This window comes from Hippoglossus hippoglossus, chromosome 5, assembly GCF_009819705.1.
Source record: "Hippoglossus hippoglossus isolate fHipHip1 chromosome 5, fHipHip1.pri, whole genome shotgun sequence".
NCBI lineage: Eukaryota > Metazoa > Chordata > Actinopteri > Pleuronectiformes > Pleuronectidae > Hippoglossus > Hippoglossus hippoglossus.
In genome coordinates this window covers 25,023,835-25,043,504 of record NC_047155.1, presented here as the reverse complement: position 1 = coordinate 25,043,504, position 19,670 = coordinate 25,023,835, and the positions used below count along the sequence as shown (strand labels likewise).

Below are 19,670 nucleotides of genomic sequence, written 5' to 3'. Positions count from 1 at the left end.
ATGTCAAAACAGCATCTCTCCTAATACATTTGCATTTCAATGCATATTAATGTGTTATTCCACAATCATAGACTAACTAGCATCTCTCTAAGGTTAGAGGTTAGAAGTAGCTTTGTCAATGAGCAGTGGTTATACACAGAGTTTTATCTATTAGTGAGGAAGAGACATAATCAGAACAGATGTAAATAACCTCAGATAATCTTCCTGACCAAAAAGGTTACGCTGATTAAGTTGCAGTCATTACATGTACAGCGTTCCAGCGCGATGTCCTTCACCGCTCCCCAGAGTCCTGCAGCACGTTGACAGTGCACTGACTGGGAGTCCAATCCTATTCCTGTTTATGACCGGTCCAGATCATTATCAGGATCCATGCAATGAATCCAGCCCTGCATTTTAGCACAATCTACTTGCCACCGCGCCTCACTCTGCCCTTGTGTGACCACCTGGGATTTGAGCAAGAGAAGCACTGACACTGCACCAGAATGTCAACTCTTGTTCAAATGACATTGTAAATCCCAATGAATGTTATTCAAATTGGCTCATGGGTAATTCACGCCTGGCGCTCGTGGGAGCGAGATCCAAGCAGCTTCACCTTCCGAGCAGACAAGTGTTTTTAACAGGGCCTTGGTCGCTGCCTATAGGTGCTCATTGTTATTCACTTGAGCTGATGGCAATCATTATGATATCTGAAGAGACATCTTGTCTGACTCTATATTCTGGGACCTGCACAAAGTAAACTGACACCTCAGATGTTAGCTTGCGTGACATTTTATTTAAATTCACATTAGGGAGAGGCTGTTAAAACCAAAGGTGAATGAGTTTGATGTGGTAGCAGCTGTGTGACCATTTATTAATAGACCATTCTGCACCAGTCTTTTAAAATGTGACTGTTGTTTCCTAAATTTAACCTTGGTTTCCTCTTGTTTAGGTTCAAGCAAATTTAAACTTCTCAGTCTCCCTAAACACCAAGAGTTGCAAATCTTTTTTTCTCAACCCGTCAAAGTGAAGTAAAGGCTAATTTGTTGACATGTTTTTACTGGTTAAACCCACGTGTAGAGCTGCTAGCCACATGCTGCAATCTGTTAGCAGTAGGATATTAATTAGGCCTACTCTGGCCGTCTGTTGACTCTGCTTTCATTTAGTACCAGATTGTGTTACGCATCCTTTCCTTTTAAGCTGCCGGCAGATGAGCACATCCTTATGGCATCAATTAACTGGTGCATGTGTAGTATGACATAGATGTTCTGGAAATAGAGCACTCTGCTCTATTTATCAAACCTGGCACTTATAGGGAATCATTACTTGTGGAGGAAATATTTGAAAACTGCCTTTTTGTTACATGAGTCGTCAACTCAGCACAAGTGTTAGTTCAACTGTTAATTTCTATTATTAAGATCTTGATCCTGGCAAGTAATTATTACTGAAGACCACACTTATCTTGATGTGCCAGATTTGTAATGTTTTGCTATTGCTACAAGTTAAATTAACATTAATTACTCAGTCTAGAAGAAACATTGTGAGAAATATAATCGTTTTACTCTGTTTAGCTTTTTTCTTTGCTTCTACTGAAGTTAAATGCTTGGGGTTAGGGCTATGGTTAGGGCTATGGTTAGGGTTATGGCCATTTTCAAGGCAAACCCTTTGTAAAAACATAGCGCTGGCAGTAGCAGGTCCGCTGCAGGACCGCAGCTGGACCGTAGCCGGTGAGAACAGCTGACAACAGCAGCAGCAGAAGCGCATAGTAGCTTTTCCGCCACCACTGTCCGCCACCAGGTTGGGAATACAGAGAAACCCAAAGCTTAATATTTACACTGTGGCCCTTAAGAAGCCTCAGATTTAAACCATCAGTCAGGGACCCTCACTCGACAAGGATTCGAGTATCCGTTTTGTTTGTTGTTGTTTTGGTCACTGCAGTGTACTTCAGGGGGCGTTTCAATCCCCAGAAGTAGCTGCTGAGTGAGCGCTCCTAGCTTTCACGTTGCTCTCCGGGGTAAAGTCATTCCACTACGTCAAGTCGTTGGTGAAGATGTTTGCGACAGGTACAGGCAGCTGCACACCGGGACACAGGTGAGTCTGAATGAGACAGAGGCAGCTGCCCAGAGGAAGAGAGGAAAACTGCGTGGTCAGGCTCACAGTATCTTCTGCCCTCTGCTTAGAAGTGGTGAATCGACAGCTCATAGCAATTTAATATGGTATACTACTTTTTATTAGATATCTGTTTAGGCAAAAACGTTGCACATTTATGATCCATTAGTGGCACAGTTAGCACACGTTAGCTCGGACAGATAACTTGGCTTGTTTACTGTATTACGTGAAGGTTGCTCTTACCATGAATATCCAGCCAAAACCACCAAATGGGGCTTGATAGTCTATATAATCGATTAATATTAGCATTCGACTACAAAATCTACTGCAGGGGGTACACCTCCAATATATATTATATATTATACAATAATAAAAGCAGTGCATAACTTATCAGTATTTTTTATTTACAAAATTTCGACAAAATACACTCAATTACATTGGTCAGTGTATTTTCTCTTGTGTTCGGTTCATCAGAAAAATGCACCAGCATACAGTAAAAATGATGCCAAATATGTCAGCATTAACTGTTAGCAGCCTAACAATGATACATGGAATGTACTTCACCTTATAGAAAGGTAAGCAAATAACAAACACAACACATCACGGGAAATGTATTCCTTTGATTTTCTTTGGAAAAATCCACAGTGCTCAGGGAATAGGAGACAACATACTGTATATTGAAAAAGTAATATAGACTGTCAGAAAGTTCCACTATTTCAGCAAGATTAACTATTTGTCCTCACAGTATCTATGCTTTCGCCAAATCCATCCACTATTTTCTCTTAAGGTCAAAGAGACAATTTTTCTGGCTTGTACTGCAATAGATTTTCTCCCCTTTCCCTAGTCTGTACAGAGGATGTCATATTTCAAGGGCCAAGATGGAGGACGGAGCCAAGTGACCTCATTTTACCAATCAACTCCCCAGACCAGCAGGCTACCATCACGTGTGAGGCAGAAGGGGGTCCTCTTCTGCAGTACAGGTAAATGACCACGTTCATGTTACATTACCCACGTGCATAAGCTCAACTGTCTCTCTGCTTTGGCTCCATATTCCCATCACATGGTGAAAATCCATCGCTGCTTAATTGCTTTTGAATCTTGATTGCTGCTCCCGCGGAAATCAAAGAGGGTACCGATAACGTTGATTGCTATTGATTTGTTAAAGAACGCTTTTTTGGGGCACCAGTTATGCACCATTCAACAAAAAGACCTACTTCAAAGAGCGACTGCTTAATTGAGCATCCATTTCTAAATGAAAAAAGCCTATCTATTTTCAGCCCCAGCTATGATGTAGGGTAAGAGTCAGGGAGCTGCCACTGTGGTTGATGAATATGCCAACACCTCTGATATGAGCGAGGTTAACTTTATTAATGATAAGATTTAAGCCACTGTACGGATGAAGCTGATGATTTATAATATGGTGCGCGGCTTAAGAAATCATTAGCTGGAGAAAAGGAGATTCCAGCAACTAATTTGCACCACAGATCCTTTGATATCTTCTTGGCAATTCCCTGGCGGTACAGGGAGCCCGCCTGAAAATGGCAGCTGGCTGTGTTTTTTTTTTTTGTGGTAGATTGTGTTTCGGAGCTTGGTCAGCACCATGTAGATGCACAGCAAGCAGGGGACAGAGGCAATAACCTTGTGAGTGACATTCTGCTAAATGCTTACATTTCCCATAATGTGTCTGCGCTGAAAACATGGTCCAGGCACAGCAGCGGGGGGTATCATTATACTTGTTGTGCAACCCGAGCTATCCCAGGATGAAGCCAAAACCATCACTTGTATTATTTCATCTGTAACTTAGAGCATTCTGACATCACTTGTGTTGCCGAAGAGGTTTTTCTCTTTCCGGCTCCTTCTGGTGGTAAAGCAGCGGTGAGACATGGTCTTGTTGTTCGGAGGATCTGCAACTTTTTCCTGACCTGAGTGAGCACAGGTCTGACGTAATCTTTCAAGAGCAGCTACGCAGAGATCATTGCTATGAGAGTGTAACGTGTTATCCTCATATTAAAGCTACACTTATTAATATGTTACATAAATAATTGATCAATGGATCAAATAGACTGCTTTTGGTTTTATATCCAGGAACATTCACTTAAGGGCTTTGGTTTAGTTTCACCGCTTTCAATCAACTGAGTGTCCGACAGCAGAGGGCAGTTGTTCATAAAGGACACAAAAGACTCTCATAAATGGACAGTATTTCAAGGTACTACAAGTTTTATTTGTCACGTATTTGACGAGAAGGACAGGTCAGCTCAGCTATGCCATTCAATAAGAGCAATGTCATAGAGGTTTAAATAAAGTACATTTAAATAAATAAGGAACTCAATACAAAAATAACTAATTACAACACTATAAACATTGGATGATGCAATTGTAAAACCCAGTGACAAATATAAACTGTATAAAACGTTTAGCAGCTAACATGTCAGTTTTATCTGTCAGAAATGGGCCGAGACCAAAACAAAGCTAAAAACAATATTGTCAAATTATATTGTCAATATTGTCAGGTTGCTGGTCTGCTAATGCTGGATGTGCAAACATGAGATAGTTACTTAAGGAATTGCACTTTTACCATATTTAACTCTATTAGCTATTTGCCTATTGTTTTTTTTATTTCCAAATATATAATCTAGTATTTGTTCAATAATAATTATCTTATAAGATTTGAATGAAGATAAATCGATATTATGTCTCGAAGAGACCTAAAGATAAAAGTAAAATGACTGCCCCTTCTATTTCTCTGATTTCAAGAAATATCATCCTGCTTTTCTCGTGAGCCTTGTGTGGTTGCTTTCTTATTCTGAATGTTTTTTTTTAAAGTGCTTTACTAATGTAGTTTTTGAGCACTCAGCTTCAAAACAGCATTCTGCTGTATCTCACATTGGTGATGGTCATTTAGGTCAGTGGTGTTTTGGAATCAGTTCCATGAATACGAAAACAAAATATGAAACCAGGTTTAAAAGGAAGAACTGATGTTTGAGTGAGCAATCGCTTAACACTGTGGCTTGACATTGCTTTTAAAGACACTAGATTCTTGTCCCTAATTTCACTTTGAGCAAGGAGTTCTTTTTTTTTTAGCTTTATTTGGGCTGCATCAGTTTTTCTGACACTGATCGTCCTTGAATTGTTTCCCTTCAGGCAAGGAGAGGATTTTTTTTTTGTCCTGGTGATAAAATAGAGAGCATAAATTCATGGCAATTTATTTCACTAACACTGTAATTAGAACCTCAAAATGTCCTGAGCAGACCAGAAAAAAATGCCTTTAGGAAGTGGTCATGCTGTGATTTTCCAGAGTCTGCAAACCATGCACGGGCCTACACCCTGCAACGAACACTGTTTGTTTAATTAGAAATGCCAAGCGAGAGGGTATTACATTCAGAGCTGCCCACTTAATTTTCTTAGTTACTGCTGCAATTAAGAAAAAAAATCATTCATTTGGTTTTATATCCATACAGAGAATTGGGCCACCCAATATTAAATTTGTCAGAAAATATGATTCTAACCCTCCAGAGGGAGGAGGCGAATAGGCTTGTAGCGTTGAGGATGGCAGTTCACTTAGAACTGAGGGTTTCAACTTTTCTCCTTATCCTACAGTGTGGAAATCACAACATTCAAAAATCATAATATTTTACAAGGTTAAAATTATTATTATTACAAATGTATCATTATCTTTTATAAGTGTCATAGATTTCCAGTACAGCTGCAATACAGCAGAATATAGATTTTCATTACTCTACACTACTGCTTTATACAAAATGAAGATTTTAGACAGTTCAAATATGCCCATGTCATACATTTCTGTGAGAAATCTTTACTGTACCATTATGTTAAGTGTATTGTATCTTTATAGTGATAAATATAGCAAAAGTACATAAACAGCCTCAAGGATAAGGCTCATTATTCTATATTTTTGTGACTATCAGCAAATATGTGACCACACTCAAGCCGAGGCTGTCAGTTCACGTAGAACTGGGTGCTTCAGCTTCTCTCCATATCCAACAGTGTTGAAATCACAACATTAATAAATCATTATATTTTGCAACGTTTATATTATTAGCGATGATATGACCTGGTTCCATCATATTATATGGAGCAGTTTGTCAGTGTGGCCAAATGAATACAATGTCATAGTCTGCTGCTGTTTAGTGGAGCACAGTTTAATGTGAAGTTATACCAGATACATGAAGTATGGTGTTTTGTCAGACATAGTTTGTTATTTAGTGCTACACTACTATTTATACAAATCAAATATTTCACCTCTGGAGTCAAGGGAAGTCTACGTCAAAAATCCCAGTTGTATAGTATAGTTGTATGTGTAGTGTATAGTATCTTTAGTGTTATTTGTTATTTAGGAGAATGGGAAAGAGCTTAAAGAATAAGGCTGATTATTCAATGCTTTGTCACTATCAGCAAATATGACCGAAACTAATAAAGCACCAGTCCATCTCTAAATACTATCTGATCCGACTATACCTTGAATAAAAGTTTAAACTAACAATTTATTAGCACTTAAATGGCACTTACTTATAGCACTTTGTAGTTTGGCTTTCTTGGATAAATTGTACTTTCTTGATTCTTGTTGTTCTGGGTTTGTACGCTCATGGTTGAATGCACCTATTGTAAGTCGCTTTGGATGAAAGCGTCAGCTAAATGAAATGTGATGATTTCTCTCAGCCCAAAACCTATTGGTTCTTACTGAAGATGGGAATCTTCAGAGCCAGTTCCCGAATATAGAACTTCATTTGTAAAAGAGTGGCTCAGTAGTTTCCTAAAACATTGCAGCGGCTGCAGTTTTTATCAGCTGTAACTCAAATGTGATGAAATAGTGGATCAATTAGTGACTTTTTTCTGCTCTGGAGTAATACACATTTAGTGAGCTAGTGGGTATTTGCTGCATCAGGACTGCAAATTTGGGATCGATTTAGAACAAATGACAGCGGCCATGTTAATGGAAATAAAGAGACATGTCAGCCAGTGCCACATTGTCGCTCGCTGATGTGTTTTTAATAGTTTTGGACAACTACGGAGCTCAATGGCTCAGAGGAATAAGATATATCAGAGTTTGGCAACACAGAACAGTGCCAACAATCCATTGTTCTTTTCATGGAACGTATTGACAGTAAGAAAAATTATACAGTTTCACAATCCTCGTCCTTTAATTGGCATTAATCATTATGAAGAGAGAAGAGTCACAGCTTTACAGACTTCACAGTGATCACACGAGGAAAAATCTCATTAGCCACTAAATGGAGAAAGCAAGGAAGATGGAAAGTTCAAACTAAAAACTAAATGAACAATTCTTCTCACATAATTGCATCTGAAATTAAGTAAACAATCTTGATTTGAATACTGAAATTTAAAAGAGATATGAAAGTGGAGAATATCTGTATTAGTTGAAAATAATTTGTAGTTGATTTAAATATTACAGCGCAGACAGCAGATGTGATGAAATGAGAACTCAGACCACTTCATGTCTTCATGCTTATAATAACCTCTGTGAGTTCAGGTCACTCGTTAGCACAGTACCGGATGATTTTGTTTTCAACACTCGGATGCTCCTCTTCACCTTCACGTCGCCCACTTGGTGACACGGCAAATGTACGCTCGGGAACCCTGACAGTTCTGCGGTTGACAAATAGTCCGCTGTAGCGCCAGAGCGCACTGCAGGGCTCAGAGCCCAGCTTTATGAATACACCTGTCACTGTGTTTACTATGAATCTGCTGTAACACAGGATCAAGGGCACTGCGGTGATTGGAAAGGAGGAAGGAAAAAAAGTTCCCCCGGTTGGTGTCTGTGCTCATGTAACAGAAAGAAAAACAGCTGCTCTTTATTTCACTAGTTTCCCGGTTATGAGGCACATCCCAGTAATGATCATATTCTGGATATGGTGTTTACATGGAACATTGAGAAATCTAGATATTCACATGCCTGTATACATGATAAATACAAATATTATTACAATAGTAATCATAGTAATAAAAATAATAATGATAATTTTAATTATTCTATGTCTGTGGTCTGAATAAACAGCTTTTCTAGAAGGCAGATATAAGGCATATGTTGATGAATATACATTTACTTCCTCTACTTTTAATTTGATACAAAACATAATATACACACTATAGATTGAAATTATAATTGTGTCTGTTGACAAATGCTAGTGCCTGTGCGTCGTAGTGACGCGACCGCAGACTTGCGGTTGATCCGCGGGTCGGGTGGGTAGGGTCTTAAAAACATTTCTGGTTAATAGCGGATGGGTTCAGTGGGTGAAATAGGCATCATACATCATTAATGTGTAGAATACTAGTAAATGAAACATAGGGCCCTGTTTATTGCACCGTGCAAAGTGCAGTCAAAAGTCTGGTGCGCAGGGAGCGTGTCTGTGCGCATTTGGCCATTTCGCCATTTTAGTGGCGTATCTGATAACGGGGACAGATTGAGATGTACTGGTTGTGTTAGCGGCGGAATAAACAGACATTGCTTTCTTACTTTTATCCTTCCCTTTAAGTAAGTTTAACCAATGAAAAAATAAACAATGCAAAGGGAGATAGTTTACAGATTTACCTTGTGAAAGCCTCCCTCTCCCTCTCCCTCTCCCCTCTCTCTCTCCCCTCTCTCTCTCTGAGACTTGCACAGTCAGCCCTCACCGAAACGACACTACACTGCTGCACGGGGCCCACTCTCCTTAAAGGGAAGGATAATGGAAGTCAGCAGAGGGGCTCCATAATTATGCAAATGCCTGTTACCATTTCAATTTTTCAAAAAAAAACAAGAACTTTACTTTAAATAAATGTGAATTTAATTAAAACCAGACTTCTTAGGTGTAATATGTTACCATATTATCACCAGTAGAGGTGGAGTGGAATGTTCATGCGGGTGCTGGTCTCTTAATTGGTAAAATATATTTCACTGGTTGGGTGAGGGGCGGATGAGTCAAGCATACGTGTGGATTCTGATGTCATCAGAGCAGATTTGCGCATGTGTAGTGTGTAGATACTGTGCTGTATTTGTTAATAGGCCTATATCCACAGGGATTTTAAAGGTGACACACGCGCACACACACACACACACCGGCACACGGGCACGCAGAAGCACTCACGCTGACACAGGGTAGTTTAGACAATATTTATTGTGTCACATTGGGCTTTCAAGCCAAATGAACATCAATTTATTAAAAAGCAGCAGCAATAACCTACTAAACATAATTGTAGATGGTACCCTGGTCAGCAGTTGAATTTCCATTATCAGCTCTAAAGCTCTGTGTGTGTGTGTGTGTGTGTGTGTGTGTGTGTGTGTGTGTGTGTGTGTGTGTGTGTGTGTGTGTGTGCGAGCAGTATGTGGTCTGTGTGGTCACTGCTGTCTCTGTGGGTGTCTGGCCTCAAGCAAAGCCAGGTGAGCCGCTGCTGCAGTACAATCCCCAGTCTATTTGATGAGGAGACCTCATGCAAAATTGATGTGGACCTCAAGGTCACAGGGAGTTCATTCAGAGCATGCTCAGACCAGCACGCGCCTGCAGCACACCACAGCAAACAGGGCCGTTCTCCTGGACTCTGCATATCAGACTTACTGTGAGCTGCTCTACGGCCTGATATGCTGTTGTATCCAGTGTGTGTCAGTTTGGGCTGCGCTAACATTTAGACCCCTTGCTCTGCCTGATTCCCCAGTTTTACTGTAGTGGGCTGAGTTTTAGAAGGAATCATATGGGGGGTGTAAAAGGATTATATTTTTCATTTCTTATCATTGGAATTATTTTGTCACCTCCCAGATTTGTCTTGGGACCCCTCAGGGTGTCCTGACATGCTGGATGTGAACCCCCGGGTTATAGAACAGGAAAGAATGTTCAGCGCTATACCAGTGCGGCTGGTGGTTGGTTATAAATAATTTACTGTATTGAGAAGAGAAACATTCATATCATGTGTCTGACAAGACAGTATGCCTAGTAAGAATTATTATACCCTGTATACCGGACTCTAATGTTTCCAAAAAGTGGTGTAAAATCAATAGTTATTAATGAAGACTTATTGGTACCAATTTCCAGTAAGGTACATCTTGTAAATAGGTTATACATTGTAGCTAATGGCATTATTAGTGGTTATAAATAATTTGCTTGTGTAAGATCTACCCCCCTGTGTTGAAAATCAGGTTTTCAAACATGTTAACATGTCCCCCTTGCGCCTTTTATATTATAATAGATACACTTTGAGCACAATAAACAGTCAACGACTATTTCCATTCTAAGGGCTCAGTCCCACATATCCAAATGGAGAGCCTCCCGTCCACTTCCAAGCTGTGCAAGTGAGAGGTGAAGTAAACATCCTGCAAATCCGCAGTTTGGTGTTTCATGGACTTCAACTTTAGTGAACTTAGACCAGCCTGCATTTGTGTATGTGTGACCGTGTCCTAACATTGCAGTAAACAAACATTCTGAGAAAACAGATTCAGACAGCCAAGGTTTACTTGTGGGTGGGGCTCGGTACCCGGTGAGGGCTCCGACTGTAGTTCAGCTCATCCTGAAGACTTTCTATCGTAACCCGACCAAGCTCGACCTGAGCCTAAAAGGCATTCTGACTCCGAGCGTGATGTGTTTTTTGCGATTACAGCCGCGTGCACTGTAGGAACATCAACTTGATAGCCCAGCCAACATGACCAAACTCAAACCTGATGGGTTCCAGTCATGAAATGAGGAATAATGTAATTTTGATGAACAAAGAAGAGTTTGAGTGGGTGTGATAAGCTGCAGGAGTCAGACTTTGAGATATGTAATTCATCAGACTCTTTAAGATTCTGACTTACAATATTGAGAAACTTTCCTCTATTAAATTTAAAATATTTATAACTGCGTACGTGGTGGTTTGTTATAATTATAGATTATCTACAAACTTTTCACCAAGTCCTCCAATTTAAACGATCATAGGTCACATGTCCTGATCCTTTGTCACGACCAATAGGAGCTTACCAGTAACAATAGTACGTCATGGTAACAATTATAAACAGGCAGTACATTTGTACTGATGATTAAGGCAGTCACAGTTGGTATTGTTTTGTTAGTTTTATGCAAAGAAATATACTTGGTTAGTTGTAGGTAATGACTATAGTTTAAGTTAAAATTAGCAATCCTTTAAGGGTAAAAGATCTTTGTTGTCATGACAACAGTAATAAATGCACATTCTAGGTATTGGAACAGTCATTGCTGAATCTTGGTTTCACCTGGGAAATGAAGAGTGTGTAAGTCCTGTGTTTTGTTGACCCCTGAAAAAGGCACATTTAGCAACACACAGTTCTCTTCATAGAACTTCCTGCACAGTGAGATGGTAGGTGTAGAAGGTCAGGCACAGAGAAGAGCTGCAGCAGGGACTGAGACTAATATTTATCCTATTTGTCTTAATTAAAACCTGGTGGGGAAATTGTCCTTTAAATTGTCCATTAAATGTGTAAAATGTTTTAATACTCTTCCAATGCCTGTTCTAAACCTGCCTGTTTGGAATGGATTGATCTCTTGTCCTGTGTTAAAGCTCAGGAGCTACTTCAGAATTATTCCTTGTCATTAGTAAGTCCTCCTCAAACAGTTCTACAACAAACTGTCACTTTGTATTGTTTGTGAGCTGGACTTGTGTGCAGAGCTTTTTTTGAACAGTCTATGGTGCAGAGTGAAGTTAGAAAACTTTGTGTTCATCCTCTCTGTTTCATCTGCAATGAAGATTTTATAGTCGATGTTTTTCATAAAATGAAACAGAATTTACTTTCGTACTGTTCACGAGTGAGGCTTGTGTATCAGTTTAAATTACTTCTGTCTCTTCGGTCTGTTAATTGACACAATCTTCAGACCCAAGTTCACAACTCTTCTGAATAAAAGCTCTTGAATTCACCACTAGCATTACAGCAACAAAACCAATTTTGCGCTTTTACTTTGAAGACATCTTGCTACAGAGTAAGTGATCTTATGAATGTTGTTGCCAGGACATAGAAGAGCACCAGTGACTGCTGTGAATATCTTTGTCAGTCAGATGAAATAAAAATAAACTAATATCCTGCAGCTTGACCAAGTTGTCGACCACTGCTGACCGAAGGCACACAACTCCGCCCCCACTGACTGCTACAGACTCACCTGTTTATTCAAAATTCCATTAATATTGAACTTATAACGTGACTCCATTGCACCAAACTAAGCACTGCACTTCCACTGGCAATTTAAAATACACACGCCAAATGTTAAGCCGATAGGATGAAAGGCTTGCGAGATATGCGTTCCACATATAGACAGACAGATGTTTGTGGAATTAGTAGGTATTTGCTTTTCCGTAACCCTCACTGTAACTATGGGAGAAATTGCAAGCATAGTTTTATTATTTTGCCCACATCTGGATGTTCAGATGGCGTCATTATGGATCATCAGGCTGTGCATTTTACCCCTTGTGACAATGTGACAGCAGTCTATTTGCTCCTGTTGATCTCTGTGAACCTGCGGTGACAGCCTCCTCCGTGTCCTCTAATATCAGTGTCTCAAAGCAGCCAGAGGTAGGTGGCTTTGCTGATTGTGTTGACGGGGCACAGACACCATTGCGCCCGTCCAGCTGTCTGCCCTGGGGGGGGTGTGATCTCCCCGAGCTACCCACCTGCCTCCCCTCAATCATGCTGGGGGGCTGCAAGTGTAACTAGCTTCTCATCCTCTCCCATTTGACCCCCTCACTCTTGAACATACAATATACCTTCCTTTTGCACAACAGGAGGAGATATTCAGGAGATTCAGAATTCAGTTGGAGATATACAGGTCCCTCATGAGGAAGCATTTGAGAGAGTATTAATTGAAATGGTCACATATGCATGAGGTTTGTCATAGGGCTGGGCAATTAATCGAAAAATGTATCGAAACCAATATTTATAACCTCTATCCGACAAATACTTCCCCCAACGTGTGCATTCGCAAACTGTCGGGTGTCCGCTACATTCAGTATCACCCTGCTGCATGTCCTCCCTCCTCAATCCCCCGCTGACCTGCACTCACGTTACACTTTAACAATAAACACCAACAATAATCCTTGTAAGTATAACATGTACAGGACTTGACATTAACTTTGTGTTTGTTTGATTTGCTCTAAACTTTAGGAGACACGTATTTAAAACACATTGAAAAACACTCAAACACTTTGCGGGCACGCAGGTGAACTGCTACACAACAACACAATACGTGACATGACGCAGCACAGCCAGGACATCAGAGTTAGAGTGACCGGAACGATCCGGATTCATGATCCGACATCGTCGATTAATTACTCAATAAATAAATGTGATGGTCAGTTTGTATGACGTCCGACAGGGATGAGGAATTCAGCAGGTTTTTATAAAGATCAACTCTACGTGTGAGTGATTAGAAATGAGCAGAGGAGCAGAGTCTCTTGTTGACCGACACTGAGTAATGTGCCGAGTGATGCAGCCCATTGTGGGGGTTGTAAAATAATCGTTCATTAATCGTAATCAAGGTATTGATTTGAAGTCATATTGACCAGCCCTAGTTTGTCATGACGTAGTATAGAGCGTCCCAACGTAGTATTATTGCTTGAAGTGTTACAAAATCAGTCCGATTAAGAGAGTGGCACAGAGCAGAATGTTACATGAATAATGGAGGATACAAGATGAAACACAGCTTTGTCTTTTCTGGCCTGTCAGGCAGGAAACCAGGGAGAGCCATGACTGGCTTTAAGACTGCATGAAGCATCATTCTAACTGCCTATTACTTTGCCTGGGAGTGGAAATAAAAAAAAAGGATATTGATTTCCCCCCCCCCCCCTCCTTAGCATTGGCATTGTCATTTCACGGTCTTATCGCTGCGGCAGACTTAAACATAGCAAAACAATAACGCTTTGTTTTTCAGATTCTATAAGGAAAAGTAATTTTTCATCTGCGTTAATGTTGTGAGATAAAGTTCTGCTACCCTGCCTGCTCCCATAGGTATCACTCATTTTGCATCTCCTTCAAGTGCTGAGAGCTGCCATAAGCCTGACACACTCCAGATTTCAGAGAAGGAGATATAAGTGTTTTCATTGTGTGGCGTGAACATTGTTCAGTGTTTCTGTTGGTAGCCATGATTAATAGCTGTCACTTCCTGAACTCAGCTTGCATGACCGACTATCTCATGACCTTTTCCTTTGCGGGAAATGGTCTGTAGACAATGCAATATGAAGGTGTCAAAGCAATAATTCAGAAACGAAAACGCACAAGGCATAAACTAATTAGAAATCACTCACAGAGAGCATAACTCTGCCAAGGCTGCACAATCCCTTATGTTTGCAATGGTAATAACACAAAAGGTTAAGACATTTTTAATCTGCACTCGGGATTCAAATTCATATCAAACTGCACATACAGTCAGTGAATGGATTGTTGAAAAAATAAAAACAAGACAGTGAATCTACACCAGCACAGTGCAGTGGTATTTTGAGCTGAGATGCTAACATTTAGCCGAAATAGTGTTGACTGTGTTCACCATCTTAGTTTAGTCTCTTAGTAGTCCTGAAAAGGGACTCAAGAACTGTACATACGTATATATATATATATATATATATATAGGCATATAAATATAAAGTATTGTACAGTCAATAGAAAAAACAATAGTATATCAAATTAGTAAAAGTAGCTCTACTGCGGCCGGCTGCAACATTAAAATACAGCTTAAATATTTTTGCATCCATAATAATAATCCAAAAAACAGTACGGTATTTAACTAGAAGGGCACTTGGAGAAAGCTTACAGCCACCAAGGCCACTTTATCACTGTGTACACACATTTCTTCTGCTTACAGCTTACAACAGCTTACACTAAACACAGATACAATAGCCGCATATCAATATGAAGAATTTCAAAACCCAAATTTACTCTTTTTGTTACTGTACAGTATCTGAAAACCCAGATCATTATCCGGATCTGCACCAAAAGTCTACACTACACATTTACAAAGATGTTGTGAAAGCCTTGATCCGCCCCCTTAATCAAATCCGAAAGCTTTATTATTTCTGCCTTGGCTCATACCCCATCCCACCACCAGGTTTCAAGAAAATTGGTTTCTGTACAACCTTCCTTAGCGGAGGCAATAATGTGACACTGATTGACACAAACTTTTATTACACTTTCAGTACATTTTCTCCAACAACAATTTCTCCAGTAACACTTGTTAATTGCTGTGTGACTCTTTTTACTTGAGTAAAAGATCTTATTATGTTTCCCGCAGCTCAGTGTTAGCATGAAGCCTAATTTCCTGTATTCTTATCTGCACAAAAACACTTGCTCCTTCGCTCGTGGTCTAAATTTCCTCCAAATGTAATTGAAATCTGTCAGCAGGTTTTTTTGAGATATATCCTTCTACCATTTCCTCCAAACTGCAACAGAATCTCTTAATGTGTTTGTTCAGATATGGCAGCCTTACAAAAAAAGAAATAACTCGTTCCCCTTAGCTTAAATTATAAAATATGAGATGAGATAAAATCCATTTCACCATGCAAGTAGGAGAAAATCAATGTACACCACAGTGGATTTGCTCAAGTTTTTGGAATCTTGCCAAAATTAATGGCAAAAAAGCAAAAATACATAAATGTAATCAAACTGATGATAACTGGGAGCTGTGTAGTATTTTGCGCCTTCCTAACTCGTCTCTGTTAATAACACTCACCTCTTGCTCACCACTAGGCACCTTTTATCTTCTCAGCAGGATCCGGACGGCCCAATCAAATTGATCTCTGTAAAAAAAAAAAACACTGCGGGCGTGCATCTCCAGGGGGGGGGTGGGGTTCAGCTACTGATTGTGTTTGCGTTTTTCCAGATGGTCACTAAACGGAACACTCATTGATCTGGGGAATGACTACCGGCGTCACATGTCTGGGGGCAGCCTGATCATTAGCAAACTGGACAAGGACCAAGACACCGGGCTGTACCAGTGCACGGCCTTCAACACATGGGGCTCCATCCTCAGCCGCAGAGCCAGCCTCCAATTTGCATGTAAGTGATCCTACAATTGCTAACAGCTTTCTGGCACTGCTCTGACACAGTTATGACATTCTGGCATCTCTTTGTATCTGTTGTGTCTCAGCCTGTCGTCAGAACAGGCTTGTGGACCAAACCTTTTCTTTTTTTTACTTTTAAATTTATACATATGTGTATATATATTCCTCATTTAAATTGCCTGGGAATAGATTAAGAGGGGAATAGAAGGGGAATGGTAATCGAATGAAATGTCAAATGCAACATACACAGTGGGCGAGGCAGCTTCTGACTGCCTTACAACTCCATTGATTCTCATTAGTGGTTCCAACTCTGACAGCAACTACGCTGGGTTTAAATTGACTCATATTTTGCCCAGCCCCTGTGATCCAGACTTTAAAGCACATGAACACGAATAATGCTTAAGAGGTGTTTGTATCTTTTTAATCACCAGTTACCTCTTTATGTATATTACAGCAGATTGTGGGCACATCAGACAGTGACAGGCTGTCATGCAGCACCCGGCAGCATAAGAGACAAAAGGCAGGTTGCAGAGTGTTGCTGTGGGGTGGGGTTCTACCTTCCTTACAGGCACTGCAGAGCCACCTCTCCTCTCTTGATCAAGCCTGCTGACTATTGATCATGTCCAAGGATTGAGAGCCTTTCACTTCCTCTCAGGAGATGGGCTGCCATTATCCCCATAGCTGAGCAATGAATCTCACTTGTGGGGACTGGGTGAGGAGCAGAGCTGCTTGACATTTATTGCCTTGCCTACTGCACAGTGAGGAAGGTCCAGGAGATCAGCATGGCTGATACTCTGTTTGTATGTGTAATGAGGCCACTGCCCCAAGATAGACATAGCGTGCTTCTTTGCTGCTCAGCCTCCAGAATTCAGCTGCACCCACTATAAGCCAACGCGTCCTCACACAGTTCATATGTGAATTAAAAACAACCAAAATAATGTGTGAAATAAGAATAAGAATGTGCAGCATCAACATACTCTTGTCGAGGACTGTACTAGGAACACCTGGACACTTATTCATGCATTTGTCCAATCATGTGCCAGCAGTGAAATGCGCAAATTCAAGTAGATACAGGTCAGGAGCTTCAGTTAATGTTCTTCGAGAAAAAACATGATCTCAGTGAAAATGGGGGAGCTGGTTTGAGAGTTTCTGAAACTACTGATCTCCTGGGACTTTCACACACAACAGTCTCTCGAGGTTAATCAGAATGGTGCCACAAAAATGACAGAAAGGTCTTGTTGATGATTGAGGTCAGAGGCGAACAGACTGGTTGGAGCTGACAGAAAGGCCATGGTAACTCGGATAACACTACTTCTTACAGCTGTGGTGAGCAGGGACTTTGGGGGCTCCAGGCAAATGGAGCTGGGGGACCCTACACAATTGTCATTGCCGTGAACATTATTAGTCATTCTCTGCAATTGCCTACTCTGCCTACCCTGTTGCAACGCCCATAGGGGTGAGCAGAAAATCATCTCACATGTTAGAACGTGAGGTGGATGGTCTACAACAGCAGAGGACCACATCAGTTTCAACTCCTGAAATATGGGAACAGCAATCTGAGAGTGCTGTGGACGCAGATTCACAAATACTGGACGATGAAGCCTTAAACATGTAGCCTGGTCTGATGACTCTCAACAGCATGAATCCATGGACCTAACCTGCCTTGTGTCAACAGCGCAGATTACTGGTGGTGGTGTCATGGTTTGGGGAATATTTTTTGACACACAGGTTTCGGGTAATCCCGCTAAAAGTGAGGCGATTGACTTCTTGCCTATTGCCAGTAGTGGAGTTTGTCATGTTCGATGTCACAAACACGCTGGAAACGGCAAAGCTCTGTCACCTACCTGTCTCAATACAACACAAACAGTCATGGCAATTTACACCCCAACGTCCCGCAGGAAAAAATCCAGCATCAGTATCTCAACTGCTAAAATAAAGAAGAAATTAACACGCTCAGCCGGGTGCTATGTTTACATGACATGAGCCGATAAAAAACAGTGTCTATTGCAAAAAAATGAATGTTGATGCTGTCCATTGGCATTGCAGACAAAAGCCAGATGTTAGTGGGTGAGAGAGGTTTTTTTTCCCAGTGGAAAATGGGCTTTATTGGCCCTTTAATACTGTGGTAGAACAGGAGATTGGGAGCATTAATGTGCAGCTGCCAACCCTGCAGATATGACGTGATGCAGTCATGTCAACATGGAGCAGAATCTCATTTACATCAATGCAACTGAAAGAGGAACTGCCTGGTGGGAGTCATTCACATTGGACTCCCACATACACATTGCCGTAATGCTATAAGACCATTACAGTTTGGTAGCGCATGGCGCCACCCTATTCAAAGCGAATGAGAAGCGTTTGGTGAGCCTTAGACAAACTCCCACCTTGGTGGGCAATAACGATATATTCTTTTCCCTCACTTTTGATTTTCCGCCAAATTATGTGATCTAAAGTTGCAGACATCAATATTTTTACACGGGGGTCAAACGTCTGCTTGTAGTGGAAAGAGAAAAAATGTGTCACCCTGCTCTGCAGTTCTCTTTGACTCCACAGAAAGTTTTTCTTTCAACTCTTTGTTTTCCTTTTTTTTTTACAGCCCACAAAGCTAATGTTTTTTTCATTCCTACCACTTTCATCTGCCTTGTTTCCAGCTGCAGCAGGCAACTGTTCTCAGTGTAAAACGTCTGACAAACCCACGGTGCACTACCTGCTCAGCGTGAAACAGCTGACAGACAAAGTTAGCAAATAGCTGGTGAATGTAGAGGAGCGCTTTGAAAGAGCTGGTAGATGCACATATAAAACTATATGGAGGGATTTAATATTTGACTTGAAACATTGCTAAATTAATGCATGTGTTGCTACATGCTACATTACTGACATAATCAAGGGACATGTAATTATTTGTTTGATGTGGTTATATGGTTATAATTTATTATAACCACATCAACCACTTTGATCTCTGTTGGAATCTGTAGTCACGTCATCATGTTCCCTTTGTGAGCTTATGTGATTACAGTTTTATGTTATTTATTTACAGATTTCTTTTGAGGTTTTTCCTTCCTCCTGTCAAGAGTTAAGGGCAAAGGGTGCCGCAGCTTGTTAAGCCCTATCATGCTTATTGTGATTTGTGAATATGGGCTAGACAAATATAATCTGATTGATTAATTGATTGATTTATTGAAAATAGCAACATTGAGAAGGATTTGTCGTTATCCCGCTGAAGCAGGTAAACGTAGCTTTAATCTGGAACTCTGCACGCAATATATAACAGGAAATGTCTCTGTGGTGGCGCCACTGCCCAGACCAATCATCTTCGAGCTGTAATGGTCACTCTCTGTAATCTCCAGGCCGCCTATTCTTATATGGCAGAGACTGATTCTGCCTACAAAGGAATCACTGCAGCTACAGTGGGTTTGGCCTCTAGCTCTCAGAGTTACAGTGTGTGGTCAGTTCACTCCAGTGAAGCCCATTATTCTTCTGCACAGAAGCCGGAGAAAACAGAAGTGTATCCCCTCCAGCACCGAGCCCAGCTACAGCTCTAACCTTCTCTGTGCCTTTTTCTTCCGGGATCTGGGCAAAGGGAGTCATCC

At 40.8% G+C, this 19,670-nt stretch overlaps 1 protein-coding gene across 1 annotated transcript in view; it reads left to right on the top strand.

The window, feature by feature from the left end:
* The window catches only part of cntn3b (contactin 3b), a 53,450-nt gene that overhangs the window by 7,564 nt on the left and 26,216 nt on the right, over nucleotides 1-19,670 (top strand). Inside the window, exons 3-4 of the mRNA XM_034585331.1 lie at nucleotides 2,930-3,065; nucleotides 15,900-16,075. Of these exons, the coding sequence (XP_034441222.1) occupies nucleotides 2,930-3,065; nucleotides 15,900-16,075 (312 nt within the window). The remainder of the gene's footprint in view (nucleotides 1-2,929; nucleotides 3,066-15,899; nucleotides 16,076-19,670) is intronic.